The sequence below is a fragment of the Tinamus guttatus genome, unplaced genomic scaffold (assembly GCF_059628265.1).
Source record: "Tinamus guttatus ecotype Peru unplaced genomic scaffold, ASM5962826v1 Tinamus_guttatus_pri_ptg000035l, whole genome shotgun sequence".
NCBI classification, from domain to species: domain Eukaryota; kingdom Metazoa; phylum Chordata; class Aves; order Tinamiformes; family Tinamidae; genus Tinamus; species Tinamus guttatus.
In genome coordinates this window covers 9,107,108-9,121,400 of record NW_028288569.1, presented here as the reverse complement: position 1 = coordinate 9,121,400, position 14,293 = coordinate 9,107,108, and the positions used below count along the sequence as shown (strand labels likewise).

Sequence of the window (14,293 nt, the reverse complement as noted above, 5' to 3'; positions counted from 1 at the left end):
GTCATTCTTCCCACATCAAGTTCATTAATGCATCAATCTATATTTCTCACCCATTTTCACCTCTCAAAATTTACCTTCTGCCTACAAGGTTAATAAAGCCAAACACTGATGAATCAGATAGAAAGTGAGTGCAAGGGAAAATGCTAGACACAGATAGCCTAGCCCAAATTCTGGAAGAAATTGTTTTAAGAAAGTCTAAGACAAATTTTCTGCATCTTCCATACTACAAAATTGCATAATAGTGTATTTTTATCGTAAATGACTGGAAAATATTAATAGAGCACCTTCTGAAGTTTGCAGTGAGCTTGAAGGAGTTTCTAAGACACCCTCAGATAACAAAAGAGTAAAAAGGAGACAAGCTACAGTGTTCAGCTTTCTAGAGCTACTTATTTACATTTATATTCAAAATTAAAATCTCACTGTTAGAACAAAACTGAAATTTCACAAGCTAGTGTTTATACCAAGAAACTGAAGGAAGTAAAAAAATCCAATTAGATTCTAGCTTCCTAAATCAAACTGAGCACAATACAAAAATAAGCCATCTAAAACAAGCACAACCCCCCAGACTAGACAGACTTTAGGAAAGCAAAGCAAAGAGTTTCAGTCTCCAAGGAAGAGCGGATGACAGGGAAGAGAGGAAGCATCTGAATATGACGGAGCCCTGTTACATACTGCCCTCCCACACTGTTAAATGGCAGAGTATTTCCATAAGCTTTATAAGCTCCTCTTACCGAGGCTGCCCGTTGTCCTCGGAGGATGAGTGAAAATTCTCCATCTCCTCAGTATTCAGGCCCAGCTCAGAGCCATAACTCTGGTGCACCAGCTGCCAAAATTCCTGCTTGGTCAGTCTCTATAAGGAAGCAAGCTGGTCAAGAACTGCGATCCAGGACAGTAAGGCAGAGCAGCTAAAATGGTAAGTTGTTTAAATTATGCCACAGCCTTTAACCTCACTTCTGACAAGGACTAAATGCATTTAGCTATCACATTTCGAGATTGGATTTCAGCATTTTGGGGAACTGAACTCCCACCTACTCTGTCCTCAACCCATCACTTTTCCAAGCATTAAAGACAAACACTAAATACATATAGATATATTTCAAAGAAAAAAATACATTATACTTCTAGCTACCATTAACTTCTTAGTCACCAACATTTTCAGTTACCTTCAAAACAGCTACCTCTTGAATTTCAGGAACTATGGCACAAGGCAAGACCAGTAGCTAGCAGAGAGCAGGGAGACCCTCTCTGGTCTTGGATAAACTGGTTAGTAGATATATGCCCCTGTCTCCTCATGAGGTATAAAGCACTTTACAGGGGGTGACAAGCTAATATCTGTTCCTAGCTGCTGCTGTCTCTAGCAACTCAATCAACTGTCAATCTCTGAGTTGGGATGGGAGGTACTGGATTTGGAAGAGTGTTACTTCCCCTTACTGGGGAGGATCAGCCCAGCTAAGCAGCAGCAGCGCTGACCGCGCACCCAGCCGGCGGCTCTGCTTTGGCTTTGGTCTCCTCCTGCACCACTCTACAAATGCCCACAGCTACTAGGATATATTTAAGTTCTCTCAGATCATCAGGAAAGTTAAGAAAGCGAAAGTATTGCAAATTCATATCTGCAAAGTAAGCAGCAGGCTCCAAAGTCCACTTCTCCAGGTTGCAAAGGGCTCAAAGAAGGGGATTTGACAGAGCTCGGAGAACAAGACTAGTAATCTTTAAAGAAACACACTGCACTGGAAAAAGTGCCTCAGCCACCATCCATATTGATCAAGGGAACAGAACTTTGCTAATAAGACAGTAACACAAGCACCGCTCGCTATTTGCATGAAGCGATCACGTTAGACCCATGCATTATTTAGAGGCCTTTTCCAGTGATCCTCCCCTCCTCCTCGCTCCGCCACTGCTTCGGTGGGACAAACGCAAACCTCACCTGTGCTCACCGTCATCAGCGCTGGAGCCGCGGAGGCCCCGCTCCCACTTCCTGCAACGCCCCGGCAGCCCAGAGCGGGCAGGGCCAGCGCGGTCGTGGGTAGCTGCCCGCAATCACAGGGAGCAGAAGCTGATGAATTAGCCTCGCTCAGTGCCGTGGGGGCACGTGGAGCTGCCACGTGCGTGGCAGGGGACGGCCACGCCACTTTCCACCTCCATGCTGCGTTGTGGGAACCACAGTCTCCAGTAGCCACAACTAAGCAGCTGCAAGCTGTTTGCATGAAAGAGCTAAGAATCACGTGCCTTTCAGCTAGAAGCTACAGAACCAAAACAAGCCAACTGCCACTGCCTGACTGATATTGCCGCTACCTGTGTGCCAAGTCCTAAGAAAGTAACCATCAGATGGCCAAGGCTACAAATTAAATTCACCCACACTCTGCAGTGGCCTGTGGGCTAAGCAGACTTCCCTTGTACTAGGAGTTCAGTGGCTGGCAGACAGTAGAGGAGTTCTAAGCTATGCATTTTTAGCACCTATAGAGCTGTTTACAGTGTTGTTATAAAGCTAGCGCTATAAAACCAAGTGCAGCTTCAAGAAATTGTGCCATCTCTGAGAAACAGTGCTCAGTTTTTCCAATAAGTCAGTCATCGACAGGCGCAGCCAGCATCAAACCAGACTTGCCTTGGTGTACCAGCATAGACAAGACTGGGAGGCAAAGCAGCTTAAAAGTATTGCATGGGTCAGATTTGTATTCATGAGCAGAGAAGCTTGAGAGGTTCTGAAGTCTGAAGACCCTCTCTGAACCAGAATTACATCGCCCTCTCAAGATGACAGCATATGCTGGATTTCCCCCCCCCCCCGCCCCGCTCAGCTGGAACATGTTCTTGTCTTTTGAGATAGCAGTTAAGACACCAGTATTTTCATTTCATGCTGTTTAGAGTGGTGGCACAGAATAAAGCAATACTATACAAAATACTCCTGACAGGCAAGATACACGTAAGTGTGCAATAAATGACCCTTTTTCACTGCCTTGCCACAGAAGCTGACAGGCACAGCAGTTGCTGCTTTTTTACCTTCATTTCAAGAGGCCCCAGTTCATCCAAATTTCTGCCCCCTTTCACACCTCTGCACTTACCTGCTGCCGTGTCTCTGGGGACCAGTGCAAATCTCTACCCACCAAACCACAAGACAACGGGAACATAAATCCAGCTCTAAGGAAGAGGACTCAAGGGAATCGATACTGATCAAGTTAAGATCTTGTTCCGTTAGAAAGAAAGAACACTGTATTTGTTTGGGATTTAAATGACTTGCCTAATTAGATTTTAATTAACTCCTTCCCCTTAAACTGGAGGGATATTTGACACCTGTAGACTTCAAGGAAATAACATATAAGAGTCACTGCTGTTATTTTTCATAAAAGCCGTTAGTAAAATTGCTTTACTAGTTTGGAGAGCCTGTTGCAAAACACAAATTTTGGTTGATGAACTACTATACTACTGAAAGCCTGAATAGATGTGGAAGCAGCTATCTGTTATCAGGGCTGGTGTCACGTCTCTTCAGGACCTATGTTAATGACTCCTCATTTTCCATGATGCTTTCCTTTTGAACAGGAGCATTTAAAAACAGTTGCAAATAAACAGTCTAGAAGACTCCATGAAACACATTTTGCCATAGGAACAAATAAAAAGTGGATTGTGGATTTTTTTTTCCCCTCAAGAGAAACAAGTCTTTGAACAAGCATTTAAAAAGAGAAAACCTAAGGAAGACTGTCTTAAGAGAAGGGTATCCACAGATTCCTTGAGGGACCAAAGGAGAAGGGCATCAAATGCAAATGCTGCCCTCTGAACAGGATTTGAAGAAACCAAGAGCTAGAGAACTGCAAGTCAGCTAAAGGCACTAGAGATCCTACCAGGACAATAACTCAAACTTGTTGGAGAGGGATAGATAAGGGTCTTGAGGGTCCAAGTAAGTGAAGAGGGAGTAGTATGTAGCTATTTATTGCTTCTCTTGCAGCGTAAACAGCAAATGACTTTTTAAAAGACAGACCGACCTTACAGATGCCTATTTCTTCAACTGCCTGGAACACATGATATAGGTACAAGGCAGAATGGCCACAAGATGGAGATCTGAGAAAGGGCATGTTGACTCTACCAAAGATCTGAAGGGGTCTTTGGTGAGAGCTCAGCATTAAAGCAGCCAGGCCACTTTTCAGAGGCATGACCATGTAACACAGAACTCCTGTCCAGGAAGTGTGTTGAAGAGGCCAAAGCCAGTGACTGAAAATGACCCTAGGACTATACGTCAATTTGAAGTACAAACAATCACCAAGCGGCAGGATTTAGATCTGAGGCTTGGTACTATTTACCTCAGGGGGCATAAGTCAGCACTGCTGCAACTGACACTCCTTTTACCAGCAAAGAGTAGAAAGGCAGTGAAAAACTCAATCCAAAAGAGCACAGAACTTTATTGCCTCTCTTGTAGACCTATGGATAGGTTTGTACACCTGAATGTTCATATATTCACGCCCAGCACCCCACCCCCAAAATGCATCAAGCAAATCAGTAGGATAACTATCATTCCTAACTTTGGCAAAGCATTAGTGCTAGTCACACATGCAAGTCGAAAGATGACAAGTCACTATGTGACGAGATGGTCACAATGTTACCATTAATTTGAGGATAAGAATTTCAAAGGAAAGGGACATAAAATTTGTCTTAATTGGTGCTTTCCTCAATTTTCAGCCTGAGTTTTCACAAAAAGAGTTCCTGTAGGCTGCCTTAAAATTCATCTAACCAAAAAAAGTGTGTAGGAACTATATACAAGTTTCGCAACAGCTTTAAGCCTTTGGGGACTATTGTAGTGCAGTTATACAAGGATTACTTCAGCATTCATTTGCAACTGCATTGAAAAATTAAAACAAAAACCATAACCAGGAAGAAATTGGTTTACCAAAAAAAAAAAAAAAAAAAAAAAAACACACACCCACCTATTTAGAGTGTTGCTTTGCACCAAAAGTATCATTATGTTTTTGGAAAGAAGATTAGCTTAAGTGCCACGAATGGCAATATAAATCAAGCTAACTAGCAGAAGCTGGCAAAATACACTTCCATATAGTTGAGCCTGCCTTTGTTGTGTTTATTCAAGGCCAGGAGAGTTGTAATGAGTGGGTTGGAAAAGGTTCAGCTAACTTATTCAAGAAGGTGCCTTTTGCTTATCTGGTCACAAATTAGCCATAAGTAATACAAAACAAATGTATGCTTCATAATGTATGAAGCAAATGTATGCAATTCAGTTATATATGCTTAAGTTGGTACCTAGGAGAAGCATGCAACCTGCTCAGTCATCTTCAATGAAGAAGTGCTCCAACAAGAGCAAAGCTGCAGATGGCAGTGCAAAAAGGGAAAAGTGGAAATAGTTTATCTGGGATTTCAAGTACAAGGAGCTGGAAGAACACCAGGTTAGAATTCTGCATAAGAAGGGAAAACTTTATTTCTTAAACAAAGTCTTTTATCATCCAAAGCTACATCTCCGCACACTAGAAAGATCCTTTTGCTGTTTAACTAGCCATGGGTACCAGCACTTGCAGGCTTACCTTATCCAACAACACATTCTGCCATAAGCGAAAGATGCTGAGGTAGCTTCTGTCTCTTGCACTGAATGATGTGAAGAAAAACTGCAGAAAAAGACAAAAGAAAAAAAAAAACCACAAACGGCTCACCTGCAGGAATTTGCTGAAGAAAATCAGAATGCTTCCTTGTATTCCAAATACCATATGGTTATGTCAGCAATGGCTTGCTCCTCTCACTCAAACCTGGGCTCATTTCTAATACTTTCAAAAGCATGACGCACAACTTCTCATAGTTGTTTGAAGCTTACAAGAGATAGTTTGCCAGTATCCACACATTATATAAGGGCATATTTGCTTTTTGGGGCAAACTGCAATCTTTTGTACCTTTAAAACAAGCAAAGGCTTCCCCTCCAACTAAACAACCAGTCTAATCTTTCTCTTAATTCCAAGTGGGAGGTTGAACCAATTGAGAAGATGCATGAGCCTAATTCTTACAAGCCAGAAGCTTTCCCATCCTTCCTCCCTATATTCCTTTTACCAATCTTTTCACATGAAAACAACTAATCATTAAAATAGGATAACAAATTAAATACCTCACTTGTGGTATTAAAATCTCTTACTCTGAAGTTTGAGCAGAGAAAGAGGGTTATCTTAATAATGGAAGTTAGTAATTGAGAAGAAATATTGGAAGAAACAGCCAATTCTGAAACAGCAGAAACCAGCATGGAACAGCCACAGATTCACCCTGGAAATTGTTCTTCTTATCCAGCCAAGAATAATCATTTTAAAGGTATTATTCTTAATAATTCCTTAAAAAAAAAATCATATACAGCCCCAAATAACCTACAGTTCCAACAGAGCTGTGTGTTATGAGTAGATTTCTCTGATTTGAAACTCACAGAATGACAGTTCTTTTGTTCTCAGCAGTTCTTGCTTGCAAGAGGATTTTAAATCCAGTGATAAAAAAAACAAACCCCGAAAGGAAAGTCACTGAAAACCCCTACAAACCACCCCCCAAATCCACAAACACACATCACACAAATACATTAAAAATTCAGGGTACAAATCCGGTATCAGTGAGACAGGCTCCCCTACTTTGCGCCTGAGAATTCTGTAATGAAGCTGTGGCTGAACTGTGAGGCCAATAGGTGCAGAGATCAAACTACCAAGTCTGTCTTCCAGTCCTAACCACACTGAAAGATTTGACATGGAAATAGTTACTTGCAGAAATTAAAAACCACAATAAGAGCTCTATACTGGAAATAACCACTTAAAAGAAAAGTGTTTAAATACAGTTTTTTCACCTTCTCTCCTTTCGTTGCTATCTGTATGGCATTTGGAATGAGCCGAGCGGTCTTTTCCTTTGTCATGAAAGTGATATCCTTCAAGGCAATAGAAATCTAAGAACAGATTTAATAAGGCATTAAAAATAATTGCCACTGTCTGAAATAATTGCCATTGTCAATAATTGTCTGAAAATCTCTAAAGGCATTGAACATGCAAAAGAAACCACAGACTAAACGCAAAGCACTGAGATAAAAATACAGCTGGGGTCACATGGGTAATGGCTTTGTCCAGCTGTTAACAACAAGTACACAAAAGTAGAAGTTACACCCATATTAACACAACTGGATTTATTTCCTCTTTTTTCATAGAAAAATTTCATTACTTTCTATTCACATTAGCACAGCCTGCTGCAGGTGGTCCCCAAACCTGACTCTGCCACTGTAGCTCATCAGCTCAGATACCACTATGCAACTCTGGCAAGCAAGGAGGAGTAAGTTACTAGGATGCATGGCATTTTGGAGACGTGGGGCAGACTTAACAGCTTAAATATACAAGGCTGTGACTTCAAAAGGAGTTTTCCTTTTCCCTCCCTTCCATATGTTAAGTCTACAGTTAACAAGGGGAGATTTTTCAACCAAATCTTTTATCTCCGATAAAGCTAAGCTTGGCTTTCAGTTAAGTATTTTCACACCTGTGCTGTCCTGAGAATACAGGAGCTACTTGTTGTCTATCCTGTGTACTTCAGATCACACAGAGCAGAACTTGGATTATTTTAAGATACAAGCGCTCTGACGTCTGCAGAACATTTTGCCACTTCTCTATCAATTCCAGGCCATCTAGTCTTTTATTATTCACTGATTTATGTTATTTCTACTGCAAACACAGTAACTGCTTGAAAGAAAAAATTTAACTCACTCCAATTTGACAGGAATAGAGGCCAATGTGTCACAAACATCTAGTTTGTAGCCTCACAAACTAGAGGTCACAGTACAAGCACTTGCATCAAAGATAATTCAGATTCTCCTTAGCTATCCTGAGATGCTGGCATTTATACATGAGACTAAACAAAGGTTTAACATCAAAGTTTTTGAGCAACACTGTAGTGCATCATACCCCCAGCCTAACTGAAGGACATCACATGTTAAGCCCCTTCATAGAGAAACCTTTTCTTAGCATGGAGTTGAGGCAAACTGAGAATGAGAATGGAAAAGATCAACTTCAGCACACATGGGGAAAGCATAATTCCTAAACTGCTTCCTATGCCAAATAACTGAGCAGGCTTCTTGTAGCAGGCTTCTTGTAGCACACAAATGCCTTCACTTATGAGGCAATAAATCTGCACTTCTACTTAGGGCCTCTTTCTTCTCTTCAGCTCAAAGTTATCAGCAAGAGATTGACAGGATAAAAGCTCCTCATCCAAATCTTAAAGCCTGATATTCTAGGAAAAAGGCAACATGGGATTCACGTGAGGATTTTAAGAAATCTTACTGTGGTCTCCCATCGGAAAATGTTGCTGTGGAAACAGAGCCAGTTTTCCGAGAGATACAAGCGTCCTTGCAGCAAGATATCCTTCTGGAGCGCACAGGCATAATCTGCATACAGGGAACAAGAACACATTTACTCACTTTTTGCAGCTCAGTAGACCCAAACACATTAATTTAGAATGAGATAGAGGTGTGCAAGTGTTGAAGAGGCAAAAAAGCCCATGGATTTGCTTCATTCTTCCAAAGTCTGCAAGGGCACGTCTGCATTGCGTTGCATACAGATCACTTCTCAGCATACCCTAAAACCAGGGTCAGCAGAAGAGGCTGCTGGAGAACAGTATCCCACAGCCCAACCCCTGTGCTTTACCCTGTGCTTTCAGGGATGTGACAGGCAAGATGAGGAGTACATATGAAAAGCATTCACAAGTTAAACTTCAAAGCAGTAAGTAAACAACATTTTATACTATATCAGATTATACTGTTAACTCCTGCATAAAAGCAGGTCATCACTACAGTAAGCATTTATTTGCCACTAAAAGCGCATCACCAGCTAAATTTATCTACAAAGACAGACACAAAAGGCAGCTCAAAACAATCCAATTCTTCAGGCAGGGGATATTTTCAGAAGTTGGCTCTAAGTTTTGTTATGATATTGCCTCTGGCCAAAATATTCCTACTAGGAAATGATTTCATCTAAAAGGCAATTACTCACTATCAGATACCTACTAACTAAGACAAAAAAAAAAAAAAAAAGAGGACTTGACTGTACTTTAAAAGATCTTTGAGAGAACTTAGGTAATTTAGGGCTTGGAGATTCAATTGAAAGGAGTTTCAAAGTACTCAGCACTAAGCCAAGGCTTCAAGAGAAGAAGAAAGAGAAAAAAAATCATGTCAATGCTCCCCTTGGCTATGCTATAAAGTTAAGAAAATGGGCCCCATTTAGAGGCACTAGCATAAGATGGTTACACTCTAGGCATTTGCTGTATAAGGTATCATGAACATCCTAAATGAAAAGATGCACCTAAAACTGAAATCAGTGGAAGCCTTTGTTACTTCTGAAAACTGTTTTCCTCCGTTATTATCTGTCATTATAACACTGATTTTGCACATACAAGCTAAAGTTGGAAAAAGTTCAGAAGGCCCCAGTCATCCTGACTTTTTGGTGAATCACTATCTGGAGAAGATTTGATAGGATTAAGAAATGTCTTGGATTTCCCCTCAAATACTCAAGAGAAAATTTTGTTTCTTGCAACAAGCATGAGGCATCCATACAAGCCCTTGAAGATGCAGCTGCAGCAAGCAGAATTGCATAAGCTGAAAGAAACCCAAACCAATAAGCTTATATTCTAAAAAGTTAAGAAAAGTCAGAGAACAAAACAGCTAGGGGCAGGAAGGGTTATATGAAAGAAGTTTGAGGTTAAGGAATTTAAGCAATACCTCAAAAACTTCTATTTGCCTCCAGTGTTTAGCAGTTTTTTCCACAGGCCTAAAGTCATTGCCTAGTATTTACTGACTACCTTGCTTCTGGGAGTTACTTTTGCACTAGTATGTGCAAAAGGAAGAAGGAGTAACAACACAAAAAGGAAGCAGCCATCTTCTCTCACAGCTAGAATATAAGGATTTCCCTTGGAGTGTAGGGCAAGTGATGAGCAACTCAAGTACCTTACACGTACACAGAAATGTAGGAACGCACTGGAAGAGAACAGCATTTCTCCTTCCAAGTTTTCAGCTCCAACAACCTAGATGCTGCTTGTAAGCAACATTTTCAGACAAGTTAAATTTAATGGCATTCCTTTAAACTCACATTTTGAGAATCTAAATTATTTAACAAAGGAATTACACTGTGGCAGACAATTGAAAGACTTGTCTTTTAAATAGCTAAGTTAAAAACTGCAGCAGTTACAAATCTGTTTATAAATGCCTGAAAGTAATTGCTTCTTTGAGCTTTGTAAAACCCATGATAAGTTTTTCTGCATCAAGCAATGAAACAGCTCTTCACTGGGTGCACACAACAGTCCTTCCAAGAAATACTACTTTTTGAGGTTAAAAAGTAGTTACATAAAGTAATGACTTTGCTCCTGACAAGAGCAGGTGCTACATTATTGATGGACTAATCACAGCAAATCTTTTGTCAAAGGAGCAGGCAGCCTTCTCATTGAAACTATGCTTCACAAAATGTTCCATTGCTTTCTACATGAACTCTGCACAAGGTAAAACTGAACCTTTGAAGTAATATCCTTTTATTCTGTTTTACTTTAGCACTGAATTCAAGTATTTTTAAGAAGCAGAAGACATCTCAAAGGATAAAATAACTGTTTCCTTCTGAGGCTAAAGAAGGATAGAAGAATTTAACTGTAAAAAGCAATTTAACTTTAAATTTAAATACTAACATTTGACTTTAAAGGTAAAAGGAAGGACTCTTTAAGCACTCATAGGACATAAAATGAATGCAAAGCAACAATGCTACATGATGCAACAAAATGGTTGTCCATGCTGAAAAGAGCCTAATACAAATCCAGAACTCGTGGATTTAATTCTCTGCTCTTCTCACACTTGCAGAGCAGATTCCTGCCAGTGCAGGTAATTCTGAGTTTATATGCTCAGCATGCGCTCTAAACTGAACCCTTGCAGTGTGGCTTTCTTTCCAGTTTGTGAGTGTCTCACGCCTCTTAGTTGTCTGTTAAGACAGGCTTTGTCACCCACTAAAATGCATAAGAAAAAAGTGACCTTGTAATCTTAACAGACTTGACCGCCCCATCCAGCTGAACTGGAGGATTCTGTGTCCTCTCCTTCAATTCTCAGACCCCAGAATGATCGGGGAAACAGAGTAGGCAGTACAAGAGAGAAGTCCAGGCTTGGTGTTCACTGATGCTTGTGCAGAGACAGGAAGAATATGGAGGTCTCAGCTATGCCTAGAATTTGCCATTAATCAATAGTAATAAATAAATAGCCAATAAACAACAAGAAATCTACACTCAAGAAAGTCACAACACATTCGATCATTTAGAGACATCAGTAATTTGGTTTGATTATATCTTACCTACTACAAGTCTCTCCGACTCTGGCAGATGAGAGAACTGTCTCTTGAATTCCTCACTCCTGTACTTATAAGTAGAACTTGAGAGCTGAAATGGAGAATTACAAAAGGTTGAGCAAAAAGACTTATTTTCATCCATCAATTGTCTTTACACTAGACTTTTTTTTTTTTTTTTTTTTTAAATCTTGATGAAGGTTTATCAGAAGAATGGAAAAAGGATAGGTGGTAAAGAAATACATTTGTAACCAACTTTATGCTTCCCTTTGTAGCATTGTGTTTCCAGTATTTAGGATAGTAGGGCCCAAACTCTTCCTTCAAGCAGGCCAGATGCCCACTAAGAGGCATTACAGGTATATGATGCAAAGGGACAGGCCAGCCTCTTGCAGGGCTAAGCTTCTCTTCCAGCACAGGTTCAATAAAAAGGCAGCACCAGCACAGCACAGAAGGTGCCAGAGTAGACCAAGTTATCATCACACAGTCACCAGCCAGATGCAAGCTAGAACAGCATTTTCAAACTGGAGGAACATTTCAGGAGTCTTACTACCCAGTAGATTTCTTCTCCCTCCCCCAACACTTGCTGTAAGACCAGGAGAAACAGGATAAATCTCTTCCTCTGATCAAAACCAGCACCACCACCATCACCTCTCAGTTTTCTTAGCTGTTCTGTTTCACTCCACATCTAAAGGCATCACTTTCTAGAACTCACTTAAAACTAAAGTTATGTTAAGCTCACAGCAGAGAAATTAAGTCTTGGTGGACATTAGATGCTTATTCTTATAAACAAATGTTCCTGCTCCCAATCAAGTGAAATAACAACAAGGTAGCATTTTTGCCTTCTAAAAAGGATCAGCTACCTACACACCGCTTAGTTAGGAATGCCACTAAATGACTCAGCCAGGCCACAACTAAAGCAGAAAAAAAAGTCATCTTCAAGTGTTCCCCAAACCAAGGTTTTGAAAGCTTCCATTTGAGAATGGACTTTTTAAATGACCTTTTTAAAGACTTCAAAAGTATGTGCCTGCTTCTCTCCTTGAGTATCAAGTTTTGGAACAAAAAGGTGCTCATCACATGCATTTTGTAGCATAAGCACAATGGCTATTTAGTGTGGGGCAGAAAAAATAAGGAAGGAGGCAGAAGAACCACTCAAACTTGCTGGTGTTCCAGCATCTTTACTAGAAGAATCAAGTTTGAATTGACTACTGTGATATGCAAGTTGGTCATCATCTCTGTAGGTAGGATGTTTTCAAAACTAGTACAATGCCAGATTCGCCTGTAGCCTGAATTTCTTTTAATAAATTGAATTTCTTTCAACAAGCTAGTCCCAGTAGCGTCATTCCCTCATCAGGGTTCCCACAACTGACTTTGCCACTTTCCACACCAAATGTTCCTGCTTGCCATGGCTCAAGATTTCATAGGTCACATGTGTGGAGAGGAAAGTGTTCAGGGGTCTACCTACCTTTAAGACATGAGCTCTTTAGCTACAAGAGCAAAGAGTACTATTTGGAGATCAGGTATTTAAATATAAATACATGTGAGGACCAAGTCTCCCTGACAAGTTTGTAAATGTTACCTTATTTTACCCTAAATAAGAAAGTTTCCATGCCTGATTGCTGGTGACTTCATGCTTGCTGGCTACCAATATTTTAGGGGTCAAAATCCAAGAGGTGACAGGGAAAACAGAAAAGAATAGGTCTTTCCCTCCCCTTCTGAGGAGAGGGATTGGGTTTTAGGGGCAGCCAATGGGGCAATCTGCTAAGACGCATCCTGTTAGCTTGTGCTTCCAGATATATTTCAGCCAATTCCAAGATTATGAAAACTACATTCTTGTAGAACATGTGCTCTATTAAAACAGACTGGCCATGATTTCTCAGTCTTGTCACATTCTACCATGAAACAGACGCTTTCGACTGATCATCTGAAAGAGACACCCAGGGAATGCTTCACTTTAAAGAAAATGAAGGTTTTTAAAATGAGGGGGAGGAAAGAGAAGGAGGGAACAGCAAGCAACCTGATTTAAGTGCCAGACAGGCAATGTGAACTTTCTTTTACTATCTGCAGGTCTGATTTAAGCAGCTACACTTTCAAGGAGAAGCATATCCTTTGTCAGAACAGGCTGCACTTCGGAGATAAGAGCTATACAAAAGTTAAGTATTTTTGTTGTTAAAAAACAAAAGGAATTGGAAAGGGAAGACCAGTAACACTACATTATTACAGACACATTTATATTAATGCTGACTCCACCAGTTCAGCAGCTCCAAGAATGAAATCTCAAGGGACCTTAAGTTCTACTTAGAACTGGAGTTTCTCTGGAGCAAAAAAAACTGTTTTCTCTAACTTGCCTGAGAATCCCTTGCTGCTCTATAAAAGCACTATGTTAAATAAGTGAAAAACAGACAAGGAGAAACCCTTTACTAACTGTCCACTGAGCTCTTAGGCCCATTCTGAAGAGCCTGCTCTGAATCCTTATCTGATCAACAGGGCAAAAAGATGTATATATATATATACACCCACACATATATATACATGAGCTTTTCAAGCTCATCTTCTGCTTATTTCATCTGAAAACTAGCTTACTTAGATATTTTATGCACTCAGTATGTGGCTTAATGATTGACTGATTTCTTAATGATTGACTGATTTCTTAATGATTTGGGAAACAACAGAGAATTTCAACACTAGTGACATTATCAACTCCCTTAAAATGAAGAAAAAGAGATGCTTCAATTTCTATGAATACTGTATCTCTCCTATCACCATTACAATATTCAAGCTGTGGCAGACAGGTTGCCACCTTCTGGTTACACACACACACACAAAAAAAAGACACCCACAAACAACCACCACCACCACCAGATACTGAAAGGAAGACAAATTAGGCTGTGCTGTGGGGAGTTCAGGAGATGAAGACAGCAATTCATTTTGGACACACACACATTTCCAAGTTTAATTATACATCATCATGCAAATGCTTTGCCTGAGGACTGTCTCAGCCATTT

At 40.3% G+C, this 14,293-nt stretch overlaps 1 protein-coding gene across 1 annotated transcript in view; it reads right to left on the bottom strand.

The window, feature by feature from the left end:
* Nucleotides 1-14,293, bottom strand: part of GRAMD1C (GRAM domain containing 1C) — a 46,690-nt gene that overhangs the window by 18,688 nt on the left and 13,709 nt on the right. Inside the window, exons 5-9 of the mRNA XM_088534372.1 lie at nucleotides 11,301-11,385; nucleotides 8,265-8,368; nucleotides 6,794-6,889; nucleotides 5,514-5,594; nucleotides 732-850 (exon numbers count right to left, since the gene is read on the bottom strand). Coding sequence (XP_088390498.1) covers nucleotides 732-850; nucleotides 5,514-5,594; nucleotides 6,794-6,889; nucleotides 8,265-8,368; nucleotides 11,301-11,385 — 485 coding nt within the window. The remainder of the gene's footprint in view (nucleotides 1-731; nucleotides 851-5,513; nucleotides 5,595-6,793; nucleotides 6,890-8,264; nucleotides 8,369-11,300; nucleotides 11,386-14,293) is intronic.